Raw genomic sequence first — 24,486 nt, 5'->3', positions numbered from 1 at the left:
TCTCTATCCCGTTACCCTCGGTCTCTATCATGTTCTCCTCGATCTCTATCTCATTCCCCTCGGTCTCTATCCCGTTCCCGTCGGTCTCTCTCCCGTTCCCCTCGGTCTCTATCACATTCTCCTCGGTCTCTATCCCATTCCCCTCGCTCTCTATCCCGTTCCCCTCGGTCTCTATCCCGTTCCCCTCGGTCTCTTTCCTGTTCCCCTCGCTCTCTATCTCGTTCCCCTCGTTCTCTATCCCGGTCCCCTCGGTCTCTATCCCATTCCCCTCGGTCTCTATCCCGTTCCCCTCGGTCTCTTTCCTGTTCCCCTCGGTCTCTATCTCATTCCCCTCGTTCTCTATCCCGGTCCCCTCGGTCTCTATCCCATTCCCCTCGGTCTCTATCCCGTTCCCCTCGGTCTCTATCCCGTTCCCCTCGGTCTGTATCCCGTTTCCCTCGGTCTCTATCTCGTTCCCCTCGGTCTCTATCTCGTTCCCCTCGGTCTCTATCCCGTTCCTCTTGATCTCTATCCCGTTCCCCTCCTTCTCTATTCCGTTCCCCTCGGTCTTTATCCCGTTCCCTTCGATCTCTACCCCGTTCCCTTCGATCTCTATCCCGTTCCCCTTGGTCTCTATCCCGTTCCCCTCCGTTTCTGTCCCGTTCTACAAAGAACAAAGAAATGTACAGCACAGGAACAGGCCCTTCGGCCCTCCAAGCCCGTGCCGACCATGCTGCCCGACTAAACTACAATCTTCTACACTTCCTGGGTCCGTATCCCTCTATTCCCATCCTCCTCGGAGGCTCTATCGGCCTCCTGTTCTCCTCGATCTCTATCCCGTTCCACTCGATCTCTATCCCGTTCCACTCGATCTCTATCCCGTTCCCCTCTTTCTTTATCCTGTTCCCTTTGGTCTCTATCTCGTTCCCCTCGGTCTTTATCCCTTTCCCCTCGGTCTCTATCTCGTTCCCCTTGGTCTCTATCCCGTTCCCCTCGGTCTCTATGCCGTTCTCCTCGGTATCTATCTCGTTCCCCTCGATCTCTATCCCGTTCCCCTCGGTCTTTCTCCTGTTCCCCTTGGTCTTTATCCCGTTCCCCTTGGTCTTTATCCCGTTCCCCTCGGTCTCTATCCCGTTCCCCTCGATCTCTATCCCGTCCCCCTCGATCTCTATCCCGTTCTTCTTGATCTCTATCAAGTTCCCCTCGGTCTCTTTCCCGTTCCCCTCGACCTCTATTCCGTTCCCCTCGATCTCTATTCCGTTCCCCTCGATATCTATTCCGTTCCCCTCCGTCTCTATCCCGTTCCCTCGATCTCTCTCCCGTTCCTCTCGATTTCTATCTCGTTCCCCTCGGTCGCTATCAAGTTCCCCTCGGTCTCTATCTCTTTCCCCTTGGTCTCTATTCCGTTCTCCTCGGTCTCTACCTCGTTCCCCTCGGTCTCTATCTCGTTCCCCTCGGTCTCTATCTCGTTCCCCTCGGTCTCTATCACGTTCCCCTCGGTCTCTATCCCGTTCCCCTCCGTTTCTGTCCCGTTCTACAAAGAACAAAGAAATGGACGGCACAGGAACAGGCCCTTCGGCCCTCTAAGCCCGTGCCGACCATGCTGCCCGACTAAACTCCAATCTTCTACACTTCCTGGGTCCGTATCCCTCTATTCCCATCCTCCTCGGAGGCTCTATCGGCCTCCTGTTCTCCTCGATCTCTATCCCGTTCCACTCGATCTCTATCCCGTTCCACTCGATCTCTATCCCGTTCCTCTCGGTCTTTATCCTGTTCCCTTTGGTCTCTATCTCGTTCCCCTCGGTATTTATCCCTTTCCCCTCGGTCTCTATCTCGTTCCTCTCGGTCTCTATCCCGTTCCCCTCGGTCTCTATCCCGTTCCCCTCGGTCTCTATCCCGTTCCCCTCGGTCTCTATCCCGTTCCCCGCAGTCTCTATCACGTTCTCCTCAGTCTCTATCCCGTTCCCCTCGGTCTCTGTCCTGTTCCACTTGGTCTTTATCCCATTCCCCTTTATCTCTATCCCATTCCCCTCGGTCTCTGTCACATTCTCCTCGATCTCTATTCCGTTCCCCTCGATCTCTATTCCGTTCCCCACCGTCTCTGTCCCGTTCCCTCGGTCTCTCTCCCGTTTCTCTCGATTTCTATCCCTTCCCCTCGGTCTCTATCTTGTTCCCCTTGGTCTCTATCCCGTTCCCCGCGGTCTCTATCACGTTCTCCTCGGTCTCTATCCCGTTCCCCTCGATCTCTATCCCGTTCCCGTCGGTCTCTATCACGTTCTCCTCGGTCTCTATCCCGTTCCCCTCGATCTCTATCTCGTTCTCCTCGTTCTCTATCCCGTTCCCCTCGATCTACATCCCGTTCCCCTCGGACTCTCTCCCGTTCCCCTCGGTCTCTATCACATTCTCCTCGGTCTCTATCCCGTTCCCCTCGCTCTCTATCCCGTTCCCCTCGCTCTCTATCCCGTTCCCCTCGCTCTCTATCTCGTACCCCTCGGTCTCTATCTCGTACCCCTCGGTCTCTATCTCGTACCCCTCGGTCTCTATCCCGTTCCCCTCGGTCTCTATCCCGTTCCCCTCGGTCTCTATGTCGTTCCCCTCGGTCTCTATCACGTTCCCCTCGGTCTCTATCGCGTTCCCCTCGGTCTCTATCCCTTTCCCCTCGGTCTCTATCCCGTTCCCCTTGGTCTCTATATCGTTCCCCTCGGTCTCTAGCCCGTTCCCCTCCGTCTCTATCTCATTCTCCTCGGTCTCTATCTCGTTCTCCTCGGTCTCCATCTCGTTCCCCTCGATTTCGATCCCGTTCCCCTCGATTTCTATCCCGTTCCCCTGGATTTCTATCCCGTTTCCCTCGGTCTTTAACCTGTTCCCCACGATCTTTATCCCCTTCCCCTCGATGACTATCCCGTTCCCCTCGGTCTCTCTCTCGTTCCCCCCGTCGCTATCTCATTCCCCTCGGTCTTTATCCCGTTCCCCTCGGTCTCTATCCCATTCCCCTCGGTCTCTATCCCGTTCGCCTCGGTCTTTATCCTGTTCCCTTTGGTCTCTATCTCGTTCCCCTCGGTCTCTATCTCGTTCCCCTCGGTCTTTATCCCTTTCCCCTCGGTCTCTATCTCGTTCCCCTCGGTCTCTATCCCGTTCCCCTCGGTCTCTATGCCGTTCTCCTCGGTATCTATCTCGTTCCCCTCGATCTCTATCCCGTTCCCCTCGGTCTTTCTCCCGTTCCCCTTGGTCTTTATCCCGTTCCCCTTGGTCTTTATCCCGTTCCACTCGGTCTCTATCCCGTTCCGCTCAGTCTTTATCCCGTTCCCCTCTGTCTCTAACCCGTTCTTCTCAATCTCTATCCCGTTCTTCTCAATCTCTATCCCGTTCCCCTCGATCTCTGTCCCGTTCTTCTCAATCTCTATCCCGTTCTTCTTGATCTCTATCAAGTTCCCCTCGGTCTCTATCACGTTCTCCTCGGTCTCTATCCCGTTCCCCTCGATCTCTATCCCGTTCCCCTCGGTCTCTGTCCTGTTCCACTCAGTCTCTATCCCATTCCCCTCTATCTCTATCCCGTTCCCCTCTATCTCTATCCCGTTCCCCTCGGTCTCTATCACGTTCTCCTCGATCTCTATCTCATTCCCCTCGGTCTCTATCCCGTTCCCGTCGATCTCTATCACGTTCTCCTCGATCTCTATCCCGTTCCCCTCGATCTACATCCTGTTCCCCTCGGACTCTCTCCCGTTCCCCTCAGTCTCTATCACATTCTCCTCGGTCTCTATCCCATTCCCCTCGCTCTCTATCCCGTTCCCCTCGGTCTCTATCCCGTTCCCCTCGGTCTCTTTCCTGTTCCCCTCGGTCTCTATCTCGTTCCCCTCGTTCTCTATCCCGGTCCCCTCGGTCTCTGTCCCATTCCCCTCGGTCTCTGTCCCATTCCCCTCGGTCTCTATCCCGTTCCCCTCGGTCTCTTTCCCGTTCCCCTCGGTCTGTATCCCGTTTCCCTCGGTCTGTATCCCGTTTCCCTCGGTCTCTATCTCGTTCCCCTCGATCTCTATCCCGTTCCCCTCGATCTCTATCCCGTTCCCGTCGGTCTCTATCCCGTTCCCCTCGATCTCTATCCCGTTCTTCTTGATCTCTATCAAGTTCCCCTCGGTCTCTATCACGTTCCCCTCGATCTCTATCCCGTTCCCCTCGATCTCTATCCTGTTCCCCTCGGTCTCTGTCCTGTTCCACTCAGTCTCTATCCCATTCCCCTCTATCTCTATCCCGTTACCCTCGGTCTCTATCACGTTCTCCTCGGACTCTCTCCCGTTCCCCTCAGTCTCTATCACATTCTCCTCGGTCTCTATCCCATTCCCCTCGGTCTCTTTCCTGTTCCCTTCGGTCTCTATCTCGTTCCCCTCGTTCTCTATCCCGGTCCCCTCGGTCTCTATCCCATTCCCCTCGGTCTCTATCCCGTTCCCCTCGGTCTCTATCCCGTTCCCCTCGGTCTGTATCCCGTTTCCCTCGGCCTCTATCTCGCTCCCCTCGGTCTCTATCTCGTTCCCCTCGGTCTTTATCCCTTTCCCCTCGCACTCTATCCCGTTCCCCTCGGTCTCTATCTCGTACCCCTCGGTCTTTCTCCTGTTCCCCTTGGTCTTTATCCCGTTCCCCTTGGTCTTTATCCCGTTCCCCTCGGTCTCTATCCCGTTCTTCTCAATCTCTATCCCGTTCCCCTCGATCTCTATCCCGTTCTTCTTGATCTCTATCAAGTTCCCCTCGGTCTCTATCCCGTTCCCCTCGACCTCTATTCCGTTCCCCTCGATCTCTATTCCGTTCCCCTCGATATCTATTCCGTTCCCCTCCGTCTCTATCCCGTTCCCTCGATCTCTCTCCCGTTCCTCTCGATTTCTATCTCGTTCCCCTCGGTCGCTATCAAGTTCCCCTCGGTCTCTATCTTGTTCCCCTTGGTCTCTATCTCGTTCTCCTCGGTCTCTACCTCGTTCCCCTCGGTCTCTATCTCGTTCCCCTCGGTCTCTATCCCGTTCCCCTCGGTCTCTATCCCGTTCCCCTCCGTTTCTGTCCCGTTCTACAAAGAACAAAGAAATGTACGGCACAGGAACAGGCCCTTTGGCCCTCCAAGCCCGTGCCGACCATGCTGCCCGACTAAACTCCAATCTTCTCCACTTCCTGGGTCCGTATCCCTCTATTCCCATCCTCCTCGGAGGCTCTATCGGCCTCCTGTTCTCCTCGATCTCTATCCCGTTCCACTCGATCTCTATCCCGTTCCACTCGATCTCTATCCCGTTCCCTTTGGTCTCTATCTCGTTCCCCTCGGTCTTTATCCCTTTCCCCTCGGTCTCTATCTCGTTCCCTCGGTCTCTATCCCGTTCCCCTCGGTCTCTATGCCGTTCTCCTCGGTATCTATCTCGTTCCCCTCGATCTCTATCCCGTTCCCCTCGATCTCTATCCCGTTCCCCTCGGTCTTTCTCCTGTTCCCCTTGGTCTTTATCCCGTTCCCCTTGGTCTTTATCCCGTTCCACTCGGTCTCTATCCCGTTCCCCTCTGTCTCTAACCCGTTCTTCTCAATCTCTATCCCGTTCCCCTCGATCTCTATCCCGTTCTTCTTGGTCTCTATCAAGTTCCCCTCGGTCTCAATCCCGTTCCCCTCGACGTCTATTACGATCCCCTCGACCTCTATTCCGTTCCCCTCGACCTCTATTCCGTTACCCTCGATCTCTATTCCGTTCCCCTCCGCCTCTCTCCCGTTGCCTCGGTCTCTCTCCCATTCCTCTCGATTTCTACCTCGTTCCCCTCGGCCGCTATCAAGTTCCCCTCGGTCCCTATCCCGTTCCCCTCGGTCTCTATCTCATTCCCCTCGATCTCTATCTCGCTCCCCTCGGTCTCTATCTCGTTCCCCTCGGTCTCTATCCCGTTCCCCTCGGTCTCTATCTCGTTCCCCTCGGTCTCTATCTCGCTCCCCTCGGTCCCTATCTCGTTCCCCTCGGTCTCTATCTCGTTCCCCTCGATGTCTATCCCGTTCCCCTCGTTCTCTATTCCGTTCCCACGATTTCTATCCCGTTCCCCTCGATTTCAATCCCGTTCCCTTCGATATCTATCCCGTTCCCCTCGGTCTCTATCCCGTTCCCCTTGATCTCTATCTCGTTCCCCTCGGTCTCTATCCCGTTCCCCTCGATCTCTATCTCGGTCCCCTCGGTCTCTATCCCGTTCCCCTCGGTCTCTATCCCGTTCCCCTCGGTCTTTATCTCGTTCCACTCCGTCTCTATTTCGTTCTACTCGGTCTCTATCACGCTCCCCTCGGTCTCTATCCCCTTCCCCTCGGTCTCTATCTCATTCCCCTTGGTCTCTATCTCATTCCCCTCAGTCGCTATCTTGTTCCCCTCGGTCTCTATCTCGTTTCCCTCCGTCTCTATCTCGTTCTACTCGGTCTCTATCACGTTCCCCTCGATCTTTATCTCGTTCCCCTCGGTCTCTATCCCGTTCCCTTCACCTCTATCCCGTTCCCCTCACCTCTATCCCATTCCCCTCGGTCTCTATCCCATTCCCCTCGATCTCTATCCCGTTCCCCTCACCTATTTCCCGTTCCCCTCGGTCTCTATCCCATTCCCCTCGACCTCTATCCCGTTCCCCTCGACCTCTGTCCCGTTCCCTTCGACCTCTGTCCCGTTCCCCTCGACCTCTATCCCGTTCCCCTCGACCTCTATCCCGTACCCCTCGACCTCTATCCCGTTTCCCTCCGTCTCTATCTCGTTCTACTCGGTCTCTATCACGTTCCCCTCGATCTCTATCTCGTTCCCCTCGGTCTCTATCCCGTTCCCTTCACCTCTATTCCGTTCCCCTCACCTCTATCCCATTCCCCTCGGTCTCTATCCCATTCCCCTCGGTCTCTATCCCGTTCCCCTCACCTCTATCCCGTTCCCCTCGGTCTCTATCCCATTCCCCTCGACCTCTATCCCGTTCCCCTCGACCTCTATCCCGTTCCCTTCGACCTCTGTCCCGTTCCCCTCGACCTCTATCCCGTTCCCCTCGACCTCTATCCCGTTCCCCTCGACCTCTATCCCGTTCCCCGCGACCTCTATCCCGTTCCCCTCGACCTCTATCCCGTTCCCCTCGATCTCTATCTCGTTCTACTCTGTCTCTATCCCGTTCCCTTCGATCTCTATCTCATTCCCCTCGACCTCTATCCCGTTCCCCTCGATCACTATCACGTTCCCCTCGGTCTCTATCCCGTTCCCCTCGATGTCTATCCCGTTCCACTTGTTCTCTATCCCGTTCCCTCGATTTCGATCCCATTCCCCTCGATTTCTATCCCGTTCCCTTCGATATCCCGTTTCCCTTGGTCTCTATCTCGTTCTCCTCGGTCTCTATCCCATTCCCCTCGATCTCTATCTCGGTCCCCTCGGTCTCTATCCCGTTACGCTCGGCCTCTATCCCGTTCCCCTCGGTCTCTATCTCGTTCCCCTCCGTCTCTATCTCGTTCTACTCGGTCTCTATCACGCTCCCCTCGGTCTCTATCCCCTTCCCCTCGGTCTCTATCTCGTTCCCCTCGGTCTCTATCTCGTTCCCCTCAGTCTCTATCTCGTTCCCCTCGGTCTCTATCTCGTTTCCCTCGGTCTCTATCTCCTTCTACTCGGTCTCTATCACGTTCCCCTCGATCTCTATCTCGTTCCCCTCGGTCTCTATCCCGTTCCCCTCACCTCTATCCCGTTCCCCTCACCTCTATCCCGTTCCCCTCACCTCTATCCCGTTCCCCTCACCTCTATCCCATTCCCCTCGGTCTCTATCCCGTTCCCCTCGGTCTCTATCCCGTTCCCCTCGGTCTCTATCCCGTTTCCCCGGTCTCTATCCCGTTCCCCTCGACCTCTATCCCGTTCCCCTCGATCTCTATACCGTTCCCCTCGGTCTCTATCCCGTTCCCCTCGACCTCTATCCCATTCCCCTCGATCTCAATCCCGTTCCCCTCGACCTCTATCCCGTTCCCCTCGATCTCTATACTGTTCCCCTCGGTCTCTATCCCGTTCCCCTCACCTCTATCCCGTTCCCCTCGGTCTCTATCCCGTTCCCCTCGACCTCTATCCCGTTCCCCTCGACCTCTATCCCGTTCCCCTCGACCTCTATCCCGTTCCCCTCGACCTCTATCCCGTTCCCCTCGACCTCTATCCCGTTCCCCTCGGTCTCTATCCCGTTCCCCTCGGTCTCTATCCCGTTCCCCTCGGTCTCTATCCCGTTCCCCTCAATCTCTATCCCGTTTTTCTCCGTTTCTGTCCCGTTCCCCTCGATCTCTATGCCGTTCCACTCGATCTCTATCCCGTTCCACTCGGTCTCTAACCCGTTCTTCTCGATCTCTATCCCGTTCCCTCGGTCTCTATCCCGTTCCCATTGATCTCTATCCCGTTCCCCTCGGTCTCTATGCCGTTCTCCATGGCATCTATCTCATTCCCCTCGATCTCTATCCCGTTCCCCTCGGTCTTTACCCGTTCCCCTCGGTCTTTACCCATTCCCCTCGGTCTTTATCCCGTTCCACCTCGGTCTCTATCCCGTTCCCCTCGATCTCTATCCCGTTCCCCTAGGTCTCTAGCTCGTTCCCCTCGATCTTTATCCCTTTCCCCTTCATCTCTATCTCGTTCCCCTCCGTCTCTATCCCGTTCCCCTCGGTCTCTAACCCGTTCTTCTCGATCTCTATCCCATTCCCCTCGATCTCTATCCCGTTCCCCTCGGTCTTTATCCTTTTCCCCTCGGTCTTTATCCTTTTCCCCTCGGTCTCTATCTCGTTCCCCTCGGTCTCTATCCCGTTCCCCTCGGTCTCTATCTCGTTCCCCTTGATCTCTATCTCGTTCCCCTCGGTCTCTATCCCGTTCCCCTCGATCTCTATCTCGGTCCCCTCGGTCTCTATCCCGTTCCCCTCGGTCTTTATCTCGTTCCACTCCGTCTCTATTTCGTTCTACTCGGTCTCTATCACGCTCCCCTCGGTCTCTATCCCCTTCCCCTCGGTCTCTATCCCCTTCCCCTCGGTCTCTATCCCCTTCCCCTCGGTCTCTATCTCATTCCCCTTGGTCTCTATCTCATTCCCCTCAGTCTCTATCTTGTTCCCCTCGGTCTCTATCTCGTTTCCCTCCGTCTCTATCTCGTTCTACTCGGTCTCTATCACGTTCCCCTCGATCTCTATCACGTTTCCCTCGGTCTCTATCCCGTTCCCTTCACCTCTATCCCGTTCCCCTCACCTCTATCCCATTCCCCTCGGTCTCTATCCCATTCCCCTCGGTCTCTATCCCGTTCCCCTCACCTCTATCCCGTTCCCCTCGACCTCTGTCCCGTTCCCCTCGACCTCTATCCCGTTCCCCTCGACCTCTATCCCGTTCCCCGCAGTCTCTATCCCGTTCCCCTCGATCTCTATCTCGTTCTACTCGGTCTCTATCACGTTCCCCTCGGTCTCTATCCCGTTCCCTTCGATCTCTATCTCGTTCCCTTTGATCTCTATCGCATTCCCCTCGACCTCTATCCCGTTCCCCTCGACCTCTATCCCGTTCCCCTCGATCTCTATCCCGTTCCCCTCGATCTCTATCACGTTCCCCTCGGTCTCTATCCCGTTCCCCTCGATGTCTATCCCGTTCCCCTTGTTCTCTATCCCGTTCCCTCGATTTCTATCCCATTCCCCTCGATTTCTATCCCGTTCTCTTCGATATCCCGTTCCCCTCGATTTCTATCCCGTTCCCCTCGGTCTCTATCCCATTCCCCTTTGTCTCTATCCCGTTCCCTCGGTCTCTATCCCGTACTCCTCGGTCTCTACCTCGTTCCCCTCGGTCTCTACCAGTTCCCCTCGGTCTCTATCCCGTTCCCCTCCGTTTCTGTCCCGGTCTCCTCGATCTCTATCCCGTTCCACTCGATCTCTATCCCGTTCCACTCGATCTCTATCCCGTTCCACTCGATCTCTATCCCGTTCTTCTCGATCTCTATCCCGTTCCCCTCGGTCTTTATCCCGTTCCCCTCGATCTCTCTCCTGTCCCCCTCTGTTTCCGTCCCATTCCCCTCGGTATCTATCCCACTCCCCTCGATCTCTATCCCATTCCCCTCGGTCTCTAACCCGTTATTCTCGATCTCTACCCCGTTCCCATTGATCTCTCTCCAGTTCCCCTTCGTCTCTATGCCGTGCTCCTCGGTATCTAACGCGTTCTTCTCGATCTCTATCCCGTTCCCCTCGGTCTCTATCTCGTTCCCCTCGACCTTTATCCTTTTCCCCTCAGTCTCTATCTCGTTCCCCTCGGTCTTTAGCCCTTTCCCCTCGGTCTGTATCACGTTCCCCTCGGTCTCTATCCCGTTCCCTTCAATCTCTATCCCGTTCCCCTCGACCTCTATCCCGTTCCCCTCGATGTCTATCCCGTTCCCCTCGTTCTCTATCCCGTTCCCTCGATTTCTATCCCATTCCCCTCGATTTCTATCCCGTTCCCTTCGATATCCCGTTCCCCTCGGTCTCTATCTCGTTCTCCTCGGTCTCTATCCCGTTCCCCTCGATCTCTATCTCGGTCCCCTCGGTCTCTATCCCGTTACGCTCGGTCTCTATCCCGTTCCTCTCGGTCTCTATCTCGTTCCCCTCCGTCTCTATCTCGTTCTACTCGGTCTCTATCACGCTCCCCTCGGTCTCTATCCCCTTCCCCTCGGTCTCTAACTCGTTCCCCTCGGTCTCTATCTCGTTCCCCTCGGTCTCTATCTCGTTCCCCTCGGTCTCTATCTCGTTCCCTTCGGTCTCTATCTCGTTTCCCTCGGTCCCTATCTCCTTCTACTCGGTCTCTATCACGTTCCCCTCGATCTCTATCTCGTTCCCCTCGGTCTCTATCCCGTTCCCCTCACCTCTATCCCGTTCCCCTCACCTCTATCCCATTCCCCTCGGTCTCTATCCCGTTCCCCCCGGTCTCTATCCCGTTCCCCTCGACCTCTATCCCGTTCCCCTCGACCTCTATCCCGTTCCCCTCGACCTCTATCCCATTCCCCTCGATCTCTATACCGTTCCCCTCGGTCTCTATCCCGTTCCCCTCGACCTCTATCCCGTTCCCCTCGATCTCTATCCCGTTCCCCTCGACCTCTATCCCGTTCCCCTCGATCTCTATACTGTTCCCCTCGGTCTCTATCCCGTTCCCCTCACCTCTATCCCGTTCCCCTCGGTCTCTATCCCGTTCCCCTCGACCTCTATCCCGTTCCCCTCGACCTCTATCCCGTTCCCCTCGACCTCTATCCCGTTCCCCTCGACCTCTATCCCGTTCCCCTCCACCTCTAACCCGTTCCCCTCGACCTCTATCCCGTTCCCCTCGACCTCTATCCCGTTCCCCTCGACCTCTATCCCGTTCCCCTCAATCTCTATCCCGTTTTTCTCCGTTTCTGTCCCGTTCCCCTCGATCTCTATCCCGTTCCACTCGATCTCTATCCCGTTCCACTCGGTCTCTAACCCGTTCTTCTCGATCTCTATCCCGTTCCCCTCCGTCTCTATCCCGTTCCCATTGATCTCTATCCCGTTCCCCTCGGTCTCTATGCCGTTCTCCTTGGCATCTATCTCATTCCCCTCGATCTCTATCCCGTTCCCCTCGGTCTTTATCCGTTCCCCTCGGTCTTTACCCATTCCCCTCGGTCTTTATCCCGCTCCACCTCGGTCTCTATCCCGTTCCCCTCGATCTCTATCCCGTTCCCCTAGGTCTCTAGCTCGTTCCCCTCGATCTTTATCCCTTTCCCCTTCGTCTCTATCTCGTTCCCCTCCGTCTCTATCCCGTTCCCCTCGGTCTCTAACCCGTTCTTCTCGATCTCTATCCCATTCCCCTCGATCTCTATCCCGTTCCCCTCGGTCTCTATCTCGTTCCCCTCGGTCTCTATCCCGTTCCCTTCGACCTCTATCCCGTTCCCCTCGATCTCTATCACGTTCCCCTCGGTCTCTATCCCGTTCCCCTCGATGTCTATCCCGTTCCCCTCGTTCTCTATCCCGTTCCCTCGATTTCTATCCCATTCCCCTCGATTTCTATCCCGTTCCCTTCGATATCCCGTTCCCCTCGGTCTCTATCTCGTTCTCCTCGGTCTCTACCCCGTTCCCCTCGATCTCTATCTCGGTCCCCTCGGTCTCTATCCCGTTCCCCTCACCTCTATCCCATTCCCCTCGGTCTCTATCCCGTTCCCCCCGGTCTCTATCCCGTTCCCCTCGACCTCTATCCCGTTCCCCTCGACCTCTATCCCGTTCCCCTCGACCTCTATCCCGTTCCCCTCGATCTCTATACCGTTCCCCTCGGTCTCTATCCCGTTCCCCTCGACCTCTATCCCGTTCCCCTCGATCTCTATCCCGTTCCCCTCGACCTCTATCCCGTTCCCCTCGATCTCTATACTGTTCCCCTCGGTCTCTATCCCGTTCCCCTCACCTCTATCCCGTTCCCCTCGGTCTCTATCCCGTTCCCCTCGACCTCTATCCCGTTCCCCTCGACCTCTATCCCGTTCCCCTCGACCTCTATCCCGTTCCCCTCGACCTCTATCCCGTTCCCCTCCACCTCTAACCCGTTCCCCTCCACCTCTATCCCGTTCCCCTCGACCTCTATCCCGTTCCCCTCGACCTCTATCCCGTTCCCCTCGACCTCTATCCCGTTCCCCTCGACCTCTATCCCGTTCCCCTCGATCTCTATACTGTTCCCCTCGGTCTCTATCCCGTTCCCCTCACCTCTATCCCGTTCCCCTCGGTCTCTATCCCGTTCCCCTCGACCTCTATCCCGTTCCCCTCGACCTCTATCCCGTTCCCCTCGGTCTCTATCCCGTTCCCCTCGACCTCTATCCCGTTCCCCTCGACCTCTATCCCGTTCCCCTCGACCTCTATCCCGTTCCCCTCGACCTCTAACCCGTTCCCCTCGGTCTCTATCCCGTTTCCCTCGGTCTCTAACCCGTTCCCCTCGGTCTCTATCCCGTTTCCCTCGGTCTCTAACCCGTTCTCCTAGGTCTCTATCCCGTTCCCCTCGTCCTCTATCTCTTTCCCCTTGATCTCTATCCCGTTCCCCAGGGTCTCTATCTCTTTCCCCCTGATCTCTATCTCGTTCCCCTGGGTCTCTATCTCATTCCCCTCGATCTCTAGCTCGTTCCCCTCAGTCTATTTTCTACCTGATGGTTGTTTCTTTATGATAATTGAAGTGTGGAGGTACCTGATCTCTCTGTCTCCATTTACTTTGTCTGTTTTGTCTCATTGTTACAACGTAAAGCAGTGATTGAATTACTTCTATTATTGACCATACATCCTCTGCTGTTTGTCTTCATAGGGTTTCTGAATTCCTTTGTTCAATGCTCTGGGAGCTGGGAAATTATTGGAGCTGTTACATTGTGGAATGAGAGAGTTAAGGGGACAGACACCGTCAATCGTCAGTTCCCGACAGATTCATCATGCCTTCTCTACCGGTTGACATCCAATCCAATGGTCAGTTTTATGATTGAATAAATGTGTCTGAGTATCTGACAATCTGAGCAAATGTACATTTAAAAGACAGCTGTCCAAACTACTGTACATAAATCTCATTCCTGCGCAAATTCATCATTCATGCGCACAGTCTGACCTGATGGGAATTGAGTTTGTGAGTGTGGTGATGACAGACTAGCTCCACTCAAGATACGCAGCAAACATTCCCTCCCACAGCCTTCTACCCGTCTCTCCTGAAGGCACTTACCCAGGTAGTTATAAATGACCCGGAATTGTTGGCATCGGTAAGTGATTTTGACCATGGTCACAGCGCGATCTGAACTGCTCCTTGCTCAATAACCAAAAATGTGAACTTTGCAACAAGTGAGGAGCACTTGGCATTTTCTCTTTCTCAGGCTGGGCAGTGCTGAGGAAGTCGATTGGTAAACCATTGACCGGGTTAAATCTGAGGGGATTGAAAGTTCACAGGCAGCAAGCAGTGCAGGGTAAGATAGTGTGTAACCCGAGGGCAGCTGATTTACCCTTTCCAGGTTGAGTTAGAAGCTGCTGAGTGCCGTTTAGTCGATGCAGCAGAGCCCCAAAATCAATTGAATAATGGGATATTAAAATGATTAATTCTGGGAATAAATTAGTATCTTGAAGAGTATCAATTCCTTTTACATCTGTGCATGTTGCTATTTTTCACATTTATGTCTCGTAAGCCAGCAATGACCAAGATCACTGGCCTATCTGTGCCAATGGGGTAAAATTCTAGTTAGAGCGTAACTACATTTGAAAAATACTTCAGGGACTGTGAAGTGTCAAGGGACATCCTGAGGTGAGGAATTGTGCGGGAGGAATGCCTGTTCAAAATGTTGCCTATTTGCTGTCAGGTGTAATCATTCTCTCCCTGCAGATTCTGACCTGTCATTGTAGCTGCTACATGGCTGACGATCAGCTCTTCCAGTGGACTGAAAAGGTGCGTTTCTGCAGCTGTGTCCCCTCATTTACTGTAGATTGTGTAGGTGAAGACAGGTGCTTTAGAGCTTCAATCGCAACTTTGCGTTGGGGACAAAGTAATGGTAGGTTGCTGCCTTCCAGTCCTGGCTGGATGAGGCATTCCCGCAACGTGTACTGATGATCCAGTGAACCCGAGATTGAGGGGAGGCGGTGGCTCAGTGGCATTGACACTGGACTAGTAAACCAGAAACCCAGGGGGTTTGGGGACCTCTGGGGAACTGGGTTCGAATCCCGTAACTGCAGATGGTGAAATTTGAATTCATTAAAAGTCTAATGGTGACCATGAAACCAGTGACAATTGTCGTAAAATCCCATCTGGTTCACTAATGTCCTTTCGGGAAGGAAACCTGCCACTCTTACCCGGTCTGGCCTATATGTGACTCCAGACCCACAACAATATGGTTGACTCTTAACTGTCCCTTCAAGAGCAATTAGAGATGGGCAATAAATGCTGGCACAGCCAGCGACACCCACTTCACATGGACAATTTAAAAAAAAAACTCTGTCCAGCGTAGTTTGAGAAAATTCAGTTTAAAATGAAACTGAAAATTATTTTAAAAATGGTGTTCGTAAAGTGAATGTGAAATGGTCGGTTTGTCATAAATATCCCAGATAGGTCACTCATGTCCTCACCCAGTCTGGGCCTGTATGTGACTCCAGACCCATATCACCGTGGTCAACTCAGACCTCTCTCCATCACCCTCCCTCTCATCCCTCTCACTCTCCATCACCCTCACTCTCAGTCTCACTCTCTCCACCACCCTCCCTCTCACTCCCTCTTCCTACCTCTCACTCTCCATCACTCTCACTCACTCCCTCACTCTCTCTCACTCCCTCTCACTCTCAATCCCTCTCACTCTCTCCATCACCCTCCTTCTCACTCTCACTCCCTTTCACACTCTCACTCTCTCTCACTCCCTCACCCTCTCTAATTCCCTCTCACTCTCTCCATCACCCTCCCTCTCATCCCTCTCACTCCCTTTCACTCTCTCACTCCCTTTCACTCTCCATCACCCTCACTCTCACTCTCTCCATCACCCTCCCTCTCACGCCCTCTCACGCCCTCTCACGCCCTCTCACGCCCTCTCACGCCCTCTCACGCCCTCTCACGCCCTCTCACGCCCTCTCACTCCCTCTCACTCTCTCTCACTCCCTCTCCCTCTCACTCCCTCTCACTCTCTCCATCACCCTCCCTCTCACTCTCTTCATCACCCTCTCTCTCACTCTCTCCCTCACTCTCACTCCCTCTCACTCTCTCTCTCTCTCTCACTCTCTCCATCACCCTCCCTCTCACTCTCTCCATTACCCTCCCTCTCACTCTCTCCATCACCCTCCCTCTCACTCTCTCCATCACCCTCACTCTCACTCTCTCTCACTCTCTCTCACTCTCTCTCACTCACTCTCTCTCTCACTCTCTCTCTCTCTCTCTCTCACTCTCTCTCACTCTCTCTCACTCTCTCTCACTCTCTCTCACTCTCTCTCACTCTCTCTCACTCCCTCTCACTCTCTCTCACTCTCTCTCACTCCCTCTCACTCTCTCTCACTCTCACTCTCTCTCACTCTCTCTCACTCTCTCTCACTCCCTCTCACTCTCTCTCTCTCTCTCTCTCTCACTCCCTCTCACTCTCTCCATCACCCTCCCTCTCACTCTCTCACTCTCTCTCACTCTCACTCCCTCTCATTCTCTCCATCACCCTCCCTCTCTCACTCTCTCACTCCCTCTCACTCTCTCCATCACCCTCCTTCTCACTCTCTCACACTCCCTTTTACTCGCTCACTCCCTCTCACTCTCTCCATCACCCTCACCCTCACTCTCACTCTCACTCTCACTCCCTCTCACTCTCACTCTCACTCTCTCTCACTCACTCTCACTCTCTCTCACTCACTCACTCTCACACTCTCTCACTCCCTCTCACTCCCTCTCACTCTCTCTCACTCCCTCCATCACCCACCCTCTCACTCTCTCTCACTCTCTCTCACTCCCTCTCACTCTCTCCATCACCCTCCCTCTCACTCTCACTCTCTCCATCACCCTCCCTCTCACTCTCTCTCACTCTCACTCTCTCCCGCTCTCATTCTCTCTCACTCCCTCTCACTCTCACTCACTCTCACTCTCACTCCTTCTCACTCTCTCACTTCCTCTCAATCTCTCCATCACCCTCCCTCTCACTCCCTCTCACTCCCTCTCACTCCCTCTCACTCACTCTCACTCACTCTCACTCTCTCTCACACTCTCTCACTCCCTCTCACTCTCTCCATCACCCTCCCTCTCACTCTCTCTCACTCACTCTCAGTCTCACTCCCTCTCACTCTCTCACTTCCTCTCAATCTCTCCCTCTCACTCCCTCTCACTCTCTCCATCACCCTCCCTCTCACTCTCTCTCACTCCCTCTCATCCCTCTCGCTCTCTATCACTCTCACTCTCTCCATCACCCTCCCTCTCATCCCTCTCACGCCCTCTCACTCTCTCTCACTCTCTCTCACTCCCTCTCACTCCCTCTCACTCCCTCTCACATTCTCTCACTCCCTCTCACTCCCTCTCACTCTCCCCATCAACCTCCCTCTCACTCTCTTCATCACCCTCTCTCTCACTCTCTCCATCACCCTCCCTCTCACTCCCTCTCACATTCTCTCACTCCCTCTCACTCTCTCCATCACCCTCCCTCTCACTCTCTCTGACTCTCTCCATCACCCTCACTCTCACTCTCTCTCACTCCCTCTCACTCTCCATCAACCTCTCACTCTCACTCTCTCCATCACCCTCCCTCTCACTCTCTCTCACACCCTCTCACTCTCTCCATCACCCTCCCTCTCACTCCCTCTCACTCTCTCTCACTCTCACTCCCTCCATCACCCTCCTTCTCACTCTCACTCCCTTTTACTCGCTCACCCCCTCTCACTCTCTCCATCACCCTCCTTCTCACTCTCACTCTCTCTCACTCTCTCCATCACCCTCACTCTCACTCCCTCTCACTCCCTCTCACTCTCTCTCTCTCTCTCTCACTCACTCTCACTCTCTCTCACTCTCTCTCACTCTCTCACTCTCTCTCACTCTCTCCATCACCCTCCCTCTCACTCTCACTCCCTTTTACTCGCTCACTCCCTCTCCCTCTCACTCCTTCTCACTCTCACTCCCTCTCACTCTCTCTCACTCCCTCTCACCCTCTCCATCACCCTCCCTCTCACTCTCTCCATCACCCTCCCTCTCACTCTCTCTCACTCTCACTCTCTCCCATTCTCATTCTCACTCCCTCTCACTCTCTCTCACACCCTCTCACTCTCTCCATCACCCTCCCTCTCTCACTCCCTCTCACTCTCTCCATCACCCTCCTTCTCACACTCTCTCACTCCCTTTTACTCGCTCACTCCCTCTCACTCTCTCCATCACCCTCCTTCTCACTCTCTCTCACTCCCTCTCACTCTCTCCATCACCCTCACTCTCACTCACTCTCACTCTCACACTCACTCTCTCTCACTCACTCTCACTCTCTATCACTCACTCTCACTCTCTCACTCTCTCTCACTCTCTCTCACTCCCTCTCACTCTCTCTCACTCTCTCTCACTCTCTCCATCACCCTCCCTCTCACTCTCTCTCACTCTTACTCACTCTCTCACTCTCTCTCACTCCCTCTCACTCTCTCCATCACCCTCCCTCTCACTCTCACTCCCTTTTACTCGCTCACTCCCTCTCACTCCCTCTCCCGCTCACTCCCTCTCACTCTCTCTCACTCCCTCTCACCCTCTCCATCACCCTCCCTCTCGCTCTCTCTCACTCTCTCCATCACCCTCCCTCTCGCTCTCTCTCACTCTCTCCATCACCCTCCCTCTCACTCTCTCTCACTCTCTCCCATTCTCATTCTCTCTCACTCCCTCTCACTCCCTCTCACTCTCTCTCACTCACTCTCACTCTCTCCATCACCCTCCCTCTCACTCTCACTCACTCTCACTCTCACTCCCTCTCACTCTCTCACTTCCTCTCAATCTCTCCATCACCCTCCCTCTCACTCCCTCTCACTCCCTCTCACTCTCTCTCACACTCTCTCACTCCCTCTCACTTTCTCTCACTCACTCACTCTCTCTCAATCTCTCCATCACCCTCCCTCTCACTCCCTCTCACTCTCTCCATCACCCTCCCTCTCACTCTCTCCATCACCCTCCCTCTCACTCTCTCCACCACCCTCCCTCTCACTCTCTTTTGCTCTCTCCATCACCCTCCCTCTCACTCCCTCTTCCTACCTCTCACTCTCCATCACTCTCACTCACTCCCTCACTCTCTCTCACTCCCTCTCACTCTCAATCCCTCTCACTCTCTCCATCACCCTCCTTCTCACTCTCTCACTCCCTTTCACTCTCTCACTCCCTCTCACTCTCTCTCACTCCCTCTCTCCATCACCCTCCCTCTCTCTCACTCTCTCCCACTCTCACTCTCTCTCACTCCCTCACCGTCTCTAATTCCCTCTCACTCTCTCCATCACCATCCCTCTCACTCCCTTTCACTCTCTCACTCCCTTTCACTCTCCATCACCCTCACTCTCACTCTCTCCATCACCCTCCCTCTCACTCTCCATCACCCTCACTCTCTCTCCATCACCCTCCCTCTCACTCCCTCTCACTCCCTCTCACTCCCTCTCACTCTCTCTCACTCCCTCTCCCTCCCTCTCCCTCTCACTCTCTCCATCACCCTCCCTCTCACTCTCTTCATCACCCTCTCTCTCACTCTCTCCATCACTCTCACTCCCTCTCACTCTCTCACTCTCTCCATCACCCTCCCTCTCACTCTCTCCATCACCCTCCCTCTCACTCTCTCCATCACCCTCCCTCTCACTCTCTCCATCACCCTCCCTCTCACTCTCTCCATCACCCTCCCTCTCACTCTCTCTCACTCTCTCTCACTCTCACTCTCTCCATCACCCTTCCTCTCACTCCCTCTCACTCCCTCTCACTCTCACTCACTCTCACTCTCTCTCACTCCCTCTCACTCCCTCTCACTCTCTCTCACTCTCTCTCACTCTCTCTCACTCCCTCTCACTCTCTCCATCACCCTCCCTCTCACTCTCTCTCACTCTCACTCCCTCTCATTCTCTCCATCACCCTCCCTCTCTCACTCTCTCACTCCCTCTCACTCTCTCCATCACCCTCCTTCTCACTCTCTCACACTCCCTTTTACTCGCTCACTCCCTCTCACTCCCTCTCACTCCCCCTCACTCCCACTCACTCTCACTCTCTCCATCACCCTCCTTCTCACTCTCTCTCACTCCCTCTCACTCTCTCTCACTCTCTCCATCACCCTCACTCACTCTCACTCTCACTCTCACTCTCACTCTCACTCTCACTCTCTCTCACTCACTCTCACTCTCTCTCACTCCCTCTCACTCTCTCCATCACCCTCTCTCTCACTCTCTCTCACTCCCTCTCACTCTCTCCATCACCCTCCCTCTCACTCTCACTCTCTCCATCACCCTCCCTCTCACTCTCTCTCACTCTCTCTCACTCTCACTCTCTCCCGCTCTCATTCTCTCTCACTCCCTCTCACTCTCACTCACTCTCACTCTCACTCCTTCTCACTCTCTCACTTCCTCTCAATCTCTCCATCACCCTCCCTCTCACTCTCTCTCACACTCTCTCACACTCTCTCACACTCTCTCACTCCCTCTCACTCTCTCCATCACCCTCCCTCTCACTCTCTCTCACTCCCTCTCATCCCTCTCACTCTCCATCACTCTCACTCTCTCCATCACCCTCCCTCTCATCCCTCTCACGCCCTCTCACTCTCTCTCACTCACTCTCACTCTCACTCCCTCTCACTCTCTCACTTCCTCTCAATCTCTCCCTCTCACTCCCTCTCACTCCCTCTCACTCTCTCCATCACCCTCCCTCTCACTCTCTCTCACTCCCTCTCATCCCTCTCACTCTCCATCACTCTCACTCTCTCCATCACCCTCCCTCTCATCCCTCTCACGCCCTCTCACTCCCTCTCACTCTCTCTCACTCCCTCTCACTCCCTCTCACTCCCTCTCACTCCCTCTCACATTCTCTCACTCCCTCTCACTCCCTCTCACTCTCCCCATCACCCTCCCTCTCACTCTCTTCATCACCCTCTCTCTCACTCTCTCCATCACCCTCACTCTCACTCACTCTCACTCCCTCTCACTCCCTCTCACTCTCTCTCACTCTCTCCATCACCCTCTCCATCACCCTCTCTCACTCTCTCCATCACCCTCACTCTCACTCTCTCTCACTCCCTCTCACTCTCCATCAACCTCTCACTCTCATTCTCTCCATCACCCTCCCTCTCACTCTCTCTCACTCTCACACCCTCTCACTCTCTCCATCACCCTCCCTCTCACTCTCTCTCACTCTCTCTCACTCTCTCTCACTCTCTCTCACTCCCTCTCACTCTCTCCATCACCCTCCCTCTCTCACTCCCTCTCACTCTCTCCATCACCCTCCTTCTCACTCTCTCTCACTCCCCTCTCACTCTCTCCATCACCCTCACTCTCACTCCCTCTCACTCTCACTCTCACTCCCTCTCACTCTCACTCTCACTCTCTCTCACTCTCTCTCACTCTCTCTCACTCTCTCTCACTCACTCTCACTCTCTCACTCTCTCTCACTCTCTCCATCACCCTCCCTCTCACTCTCTCTCACTCTTACTTACTCTCTCTCACTCCCTCTCAGTCTCTCCATCACCCTCCCTCTCACTCTCACTCCCTTTTACTCGCTCACTCCCTCTCACTCCCTCTCACTCCCTCTCCCACTCACTCCCTCTCCCTCTCACTCCCTCTCACTCCTTCTCACTTTCTGTCACTCCCTCTCACCCTCTCCATCACCCTCCCTCTCACTCTCTCTCACTCTCACTCTCTCCCATTCTCATTCTCTCTCACTCTCTCCATCACCCTCCCTCTCACTCTCTCTCACTCTCACTCTCTCCCATTCTCATTCTCTCTCACTCCCTCTCACTCTCTCTCACTCACTCTCACTCTCACTCCCTCTCACTCTCTCACTTCCTCTCAATCTCTCCATCACCCTCCCTCTCACTCCCTCTCACTCCCTCTCACACTCTCTCACTCCCTCTCACTCTCTCTCACTCCCTCTCACTCCCTCTCACTCCCTCTCACTCCCTCTCACTCTCTCTCACACTCTCTCACTCCCTCTCACTCTCTCCATCACCCTCCCTCTCACTCTCTCTCACTTCCTTTTACTCTCTCTCACTCTCTCTCACACTCTCTCACTCCCTCTCACTCTCTCTCACTCACTCTCACTCTCTCTCAAGCTCTCCATCACCCTCCCTCTCACTCCCTCTCACTCTCTCCATCACCCTCCCTCTCACTCTCACTCTCCATCACCCTCCCTCTCACTCCCTATCACTTCACTCCCTCTCACTGCCTCTCACTCTCTCTCACTCTCTCCATCACCCCCAATCACTTCACTCCCTCTCACTCCCTCTCACTCTCTCCATCACCCTCCCTCTCACTCTCCATCACCCTCCCTCTCACTCCCTATCACTTCATTCCCTCTCACTCCCTCTCACTCTCTCTCACTCTCTCCATCACCCTCCCTCTCACTCACTCTCACTTCACTCCCTCTCACTGCCTCTCGCACCCTCTCGCTCCCTCTCACACTCACTCCCTCTCACTCCCTCTCTCTCTCTCACTCCCTCTCTCTTTCTCCATCGCCCTCCCTCTCACTCCCTCCATTACCCTCCCTCTCACTCTCAGACTCTCCCACTCTCACTCTCTCTCACTCTTACTTACTCTCTCTCACTCCCTCTCAGTCTCTCCATCACCCTCCCTCTCACTCTCACTCCCTTTTACACGCTCACTCCCTCTCACTCCCTCTCACTCCCTCTCCCACTCACTCCCTCTCCCTCTCACTCCCTCTCACTCCTTCTCACTTTCTGTCACTCCCTCTCACCCTCTCCATCACCCTCCCTCTCACTCTCTCTCACTCTCACTCTATCCCATTCTCATTCTCTCTCACTCTCTCCATCACCCTCCCTCTCACTCTCTCCCATTCTCATTCTCTCTCACTCCCTCTCACTCTCTCTCACTCACTCTCACTCTCACTCCCTCTCACTCTCTCACTTCCTCTCAATCTCTCCATCACCCTCCCTCTCACTCCCTCTCACTCCCTCTCACACTCTCTCACTCCCTCTCAATCTCTCTCACTCCCTCTCACTCCCTCTCACTCCCTCTCACTCCCTCTCACTCTCTCTCACACTCTCTCACTCCCTCTCACTCTCTCCATCACCCTCCCTCTCACTCTCTCTCACTTCCTTTTACTCTCTCTCACTCTCTCTCACACTCTCTCACTCCCTCTCACTCTCTCTCACTCACTCTCACTCTCTCTCAAGCTCTCCATCACCCTCCCTCTCACTCCCTCTCACTCTCTCCATCACCCTCCCTCTCACTCTCACTCTCCATCACCCTCCCTCTCACTCCCTATCACTTCACTCCCTCTCACTGCCTCTCACTCTCTCTCACTCTCTCCATCACCCTCCCTCTCACTCTCCATCACCCTCCCTCTCACTCCCAATCACTTCACTCCCTCTCACTCCCTCTCACTCTCTCCATCACCCTCCCTCTCACTCTCCATCACCCTCCCTCTCACTCCCTATCACTTCATTCCCTCTCACTCCCTCTCACTCTCTCCATCACCCTCCCTCTCACTCACTCTCACTTCACTCCCTCTCACTGCCTCTCGCACCCTCTCGCTCCCTCTCACACTCACTCCCTCTCACTCCCTCTCTCTCTCTCACTCCCTCTCTCTTTCTCCATCGCCCTCCCTCTCACTCCCTCCATTACCCTCCCTCTCACTCTCACTCTCTCCCACTCTCACTCTCTCTCACTCCCTCTCACTCTCTCCATCACCCTCCTCTCACTCCCTCTCACTTCACTCCCTCTCACTCCCTCTCACTCTCTCCATCACCCTCCCTCTCACTCTCTTTCACTCCCTCTCACTCCCTCTCACTCCCTCTCACTCCCTCTCACTCTCTCTCACTCTTTCTCACTCTCTCTCACTCTCTCTCACTCTCTCTCCACTCCCTCTCACTCCCTCTCACTCCCTTTCACTCCCTCTCACTCCCTCTCACTCACTCTCACTCTCTCCCACTCTCACTCTCACTCTCTCTCACTCTCTCACTCTCTCCATCACACTCCCTCTCACTCTCTCTCACTCTCTCCATCACCCTCCCTCTCACTCCCTCTCGCTCCCTCTCTCTCCCTCACACTCTCTCCATCACCCTCCCTCTCACTCTCACTCTCTCCCGCTCTCATTCTCTCTCACTCCCTCTCACTCTCACTCACTCTCACTCTCACTCCTTCTCACTCTCTCACTTCCTCTCAATCTCTCCATCACCCTCCCTCTCACTCCCTCTCACTTTCTCTCACACTCTCTCACTCCCTCTCACTCTCTCCATCACCCTCCCTCTCACTCTCTCTCACTCCCTCTCATCCCTCTCACTCTCCATCACGCTCACTCTCTCCATCACCCTCCCTCTCATCCCTCTCACGCCCTCTCACTCTCTCTCACTCACTCTCACTCCCTCTCACTCTCTCACTTCCTCTCAATCTCTCCCTCTCACTCCCTCTCACTCCCTCTCACTCCCTCTCACTCTCTCCATCACCCTCCCTCTCACTCTCTCTCACTCCCTCTCATCCCTCTCACTCTCCATCACTCTCACTCTCTCCATCACCCTCCCTCTCATCCCTCTCACGCCCTCTCACTCCCTCTCACTCTCTCTCACTCCCTCTCACTCCCTCTCACTCCCTCTCACATTCTCTCACTCCCTCTCACTCCCTCTCACTCTCCCCATCACCCTCCCTCTCACTCTCTTCATCACTCTCTCCATCACCCTCACTCTCACTCCCTCTCACTCCCTCTCACTCCCTCTCACTCCCTCTCACTCCCTCTCACTCTCTCCATCACCCTCTCCATCACCCTCTCTCACTCTCTCCATCACCCTCACTCTCACTCTCTCTCACTCCCTCTCACTCTCCATCAACCTCTCACTCTCATTCTCTCCATCACCCTCCCTCTCACTCTCTCTCACTCTCACACCCTCTCACTCTCTCCATCACCCTCCCTGTCACTCTCTCTCACTCTC

At 54.7% G+C, this 24,486-nt stretch overlaps 1 protein-coding gene across 3 annotated transcripts in view; it reads left to right on the top strand.

Annotated features, from left to right (window-relative positions):
- Positions 1-24,486, top strand: part of LOC140427717 (proteasome assembly chaperone 1-like) — a 357,213-nt gene that overhangs the window by 74,131 nt on the left and 258,596 nt on the right. For 2 of the 3 annotated variants that reach the window (XM_072513257.1, XM_072513254.1), the window contains exons 3-4: positions 13,227-13,381; positions 14,277-14,339. In XM_072513257.1, coding sequence (XP_072369358.1) covers positions 13,227-13,381; positions 14,277-14,339 — 218 coding nt within the window. The remainder of the gene's footprint in view (positions 1-13,226; positions 13,382-14,276; positions 14,340-24,486) is intronic. The other variant, XM_072513256.1, reaches the window with a different exon arrangement.

This window comes from Scyliorhinus torazame, chromosome 8, assembly GCF_047496885.1.
Source record: "Scyliorhinus torazame isolate Kashiwa2021f chromosome 8, sScyTor2.1, whole genome shotgun sequence".
Taxonomy (NCBI): domain Eukaryota; kingdom Metazoa; phylum Chordata; class Chondrichthyes; order Carcharhiniformes; family Scyliorhinidae; genus Scyliorhinus; species Scyliorhinus torazame.
The sequence above is the reverse complement of the archived record's forward strand: the minus strand, read 5'-3'. Positions and strand labels throughout refer to the sequence as shown.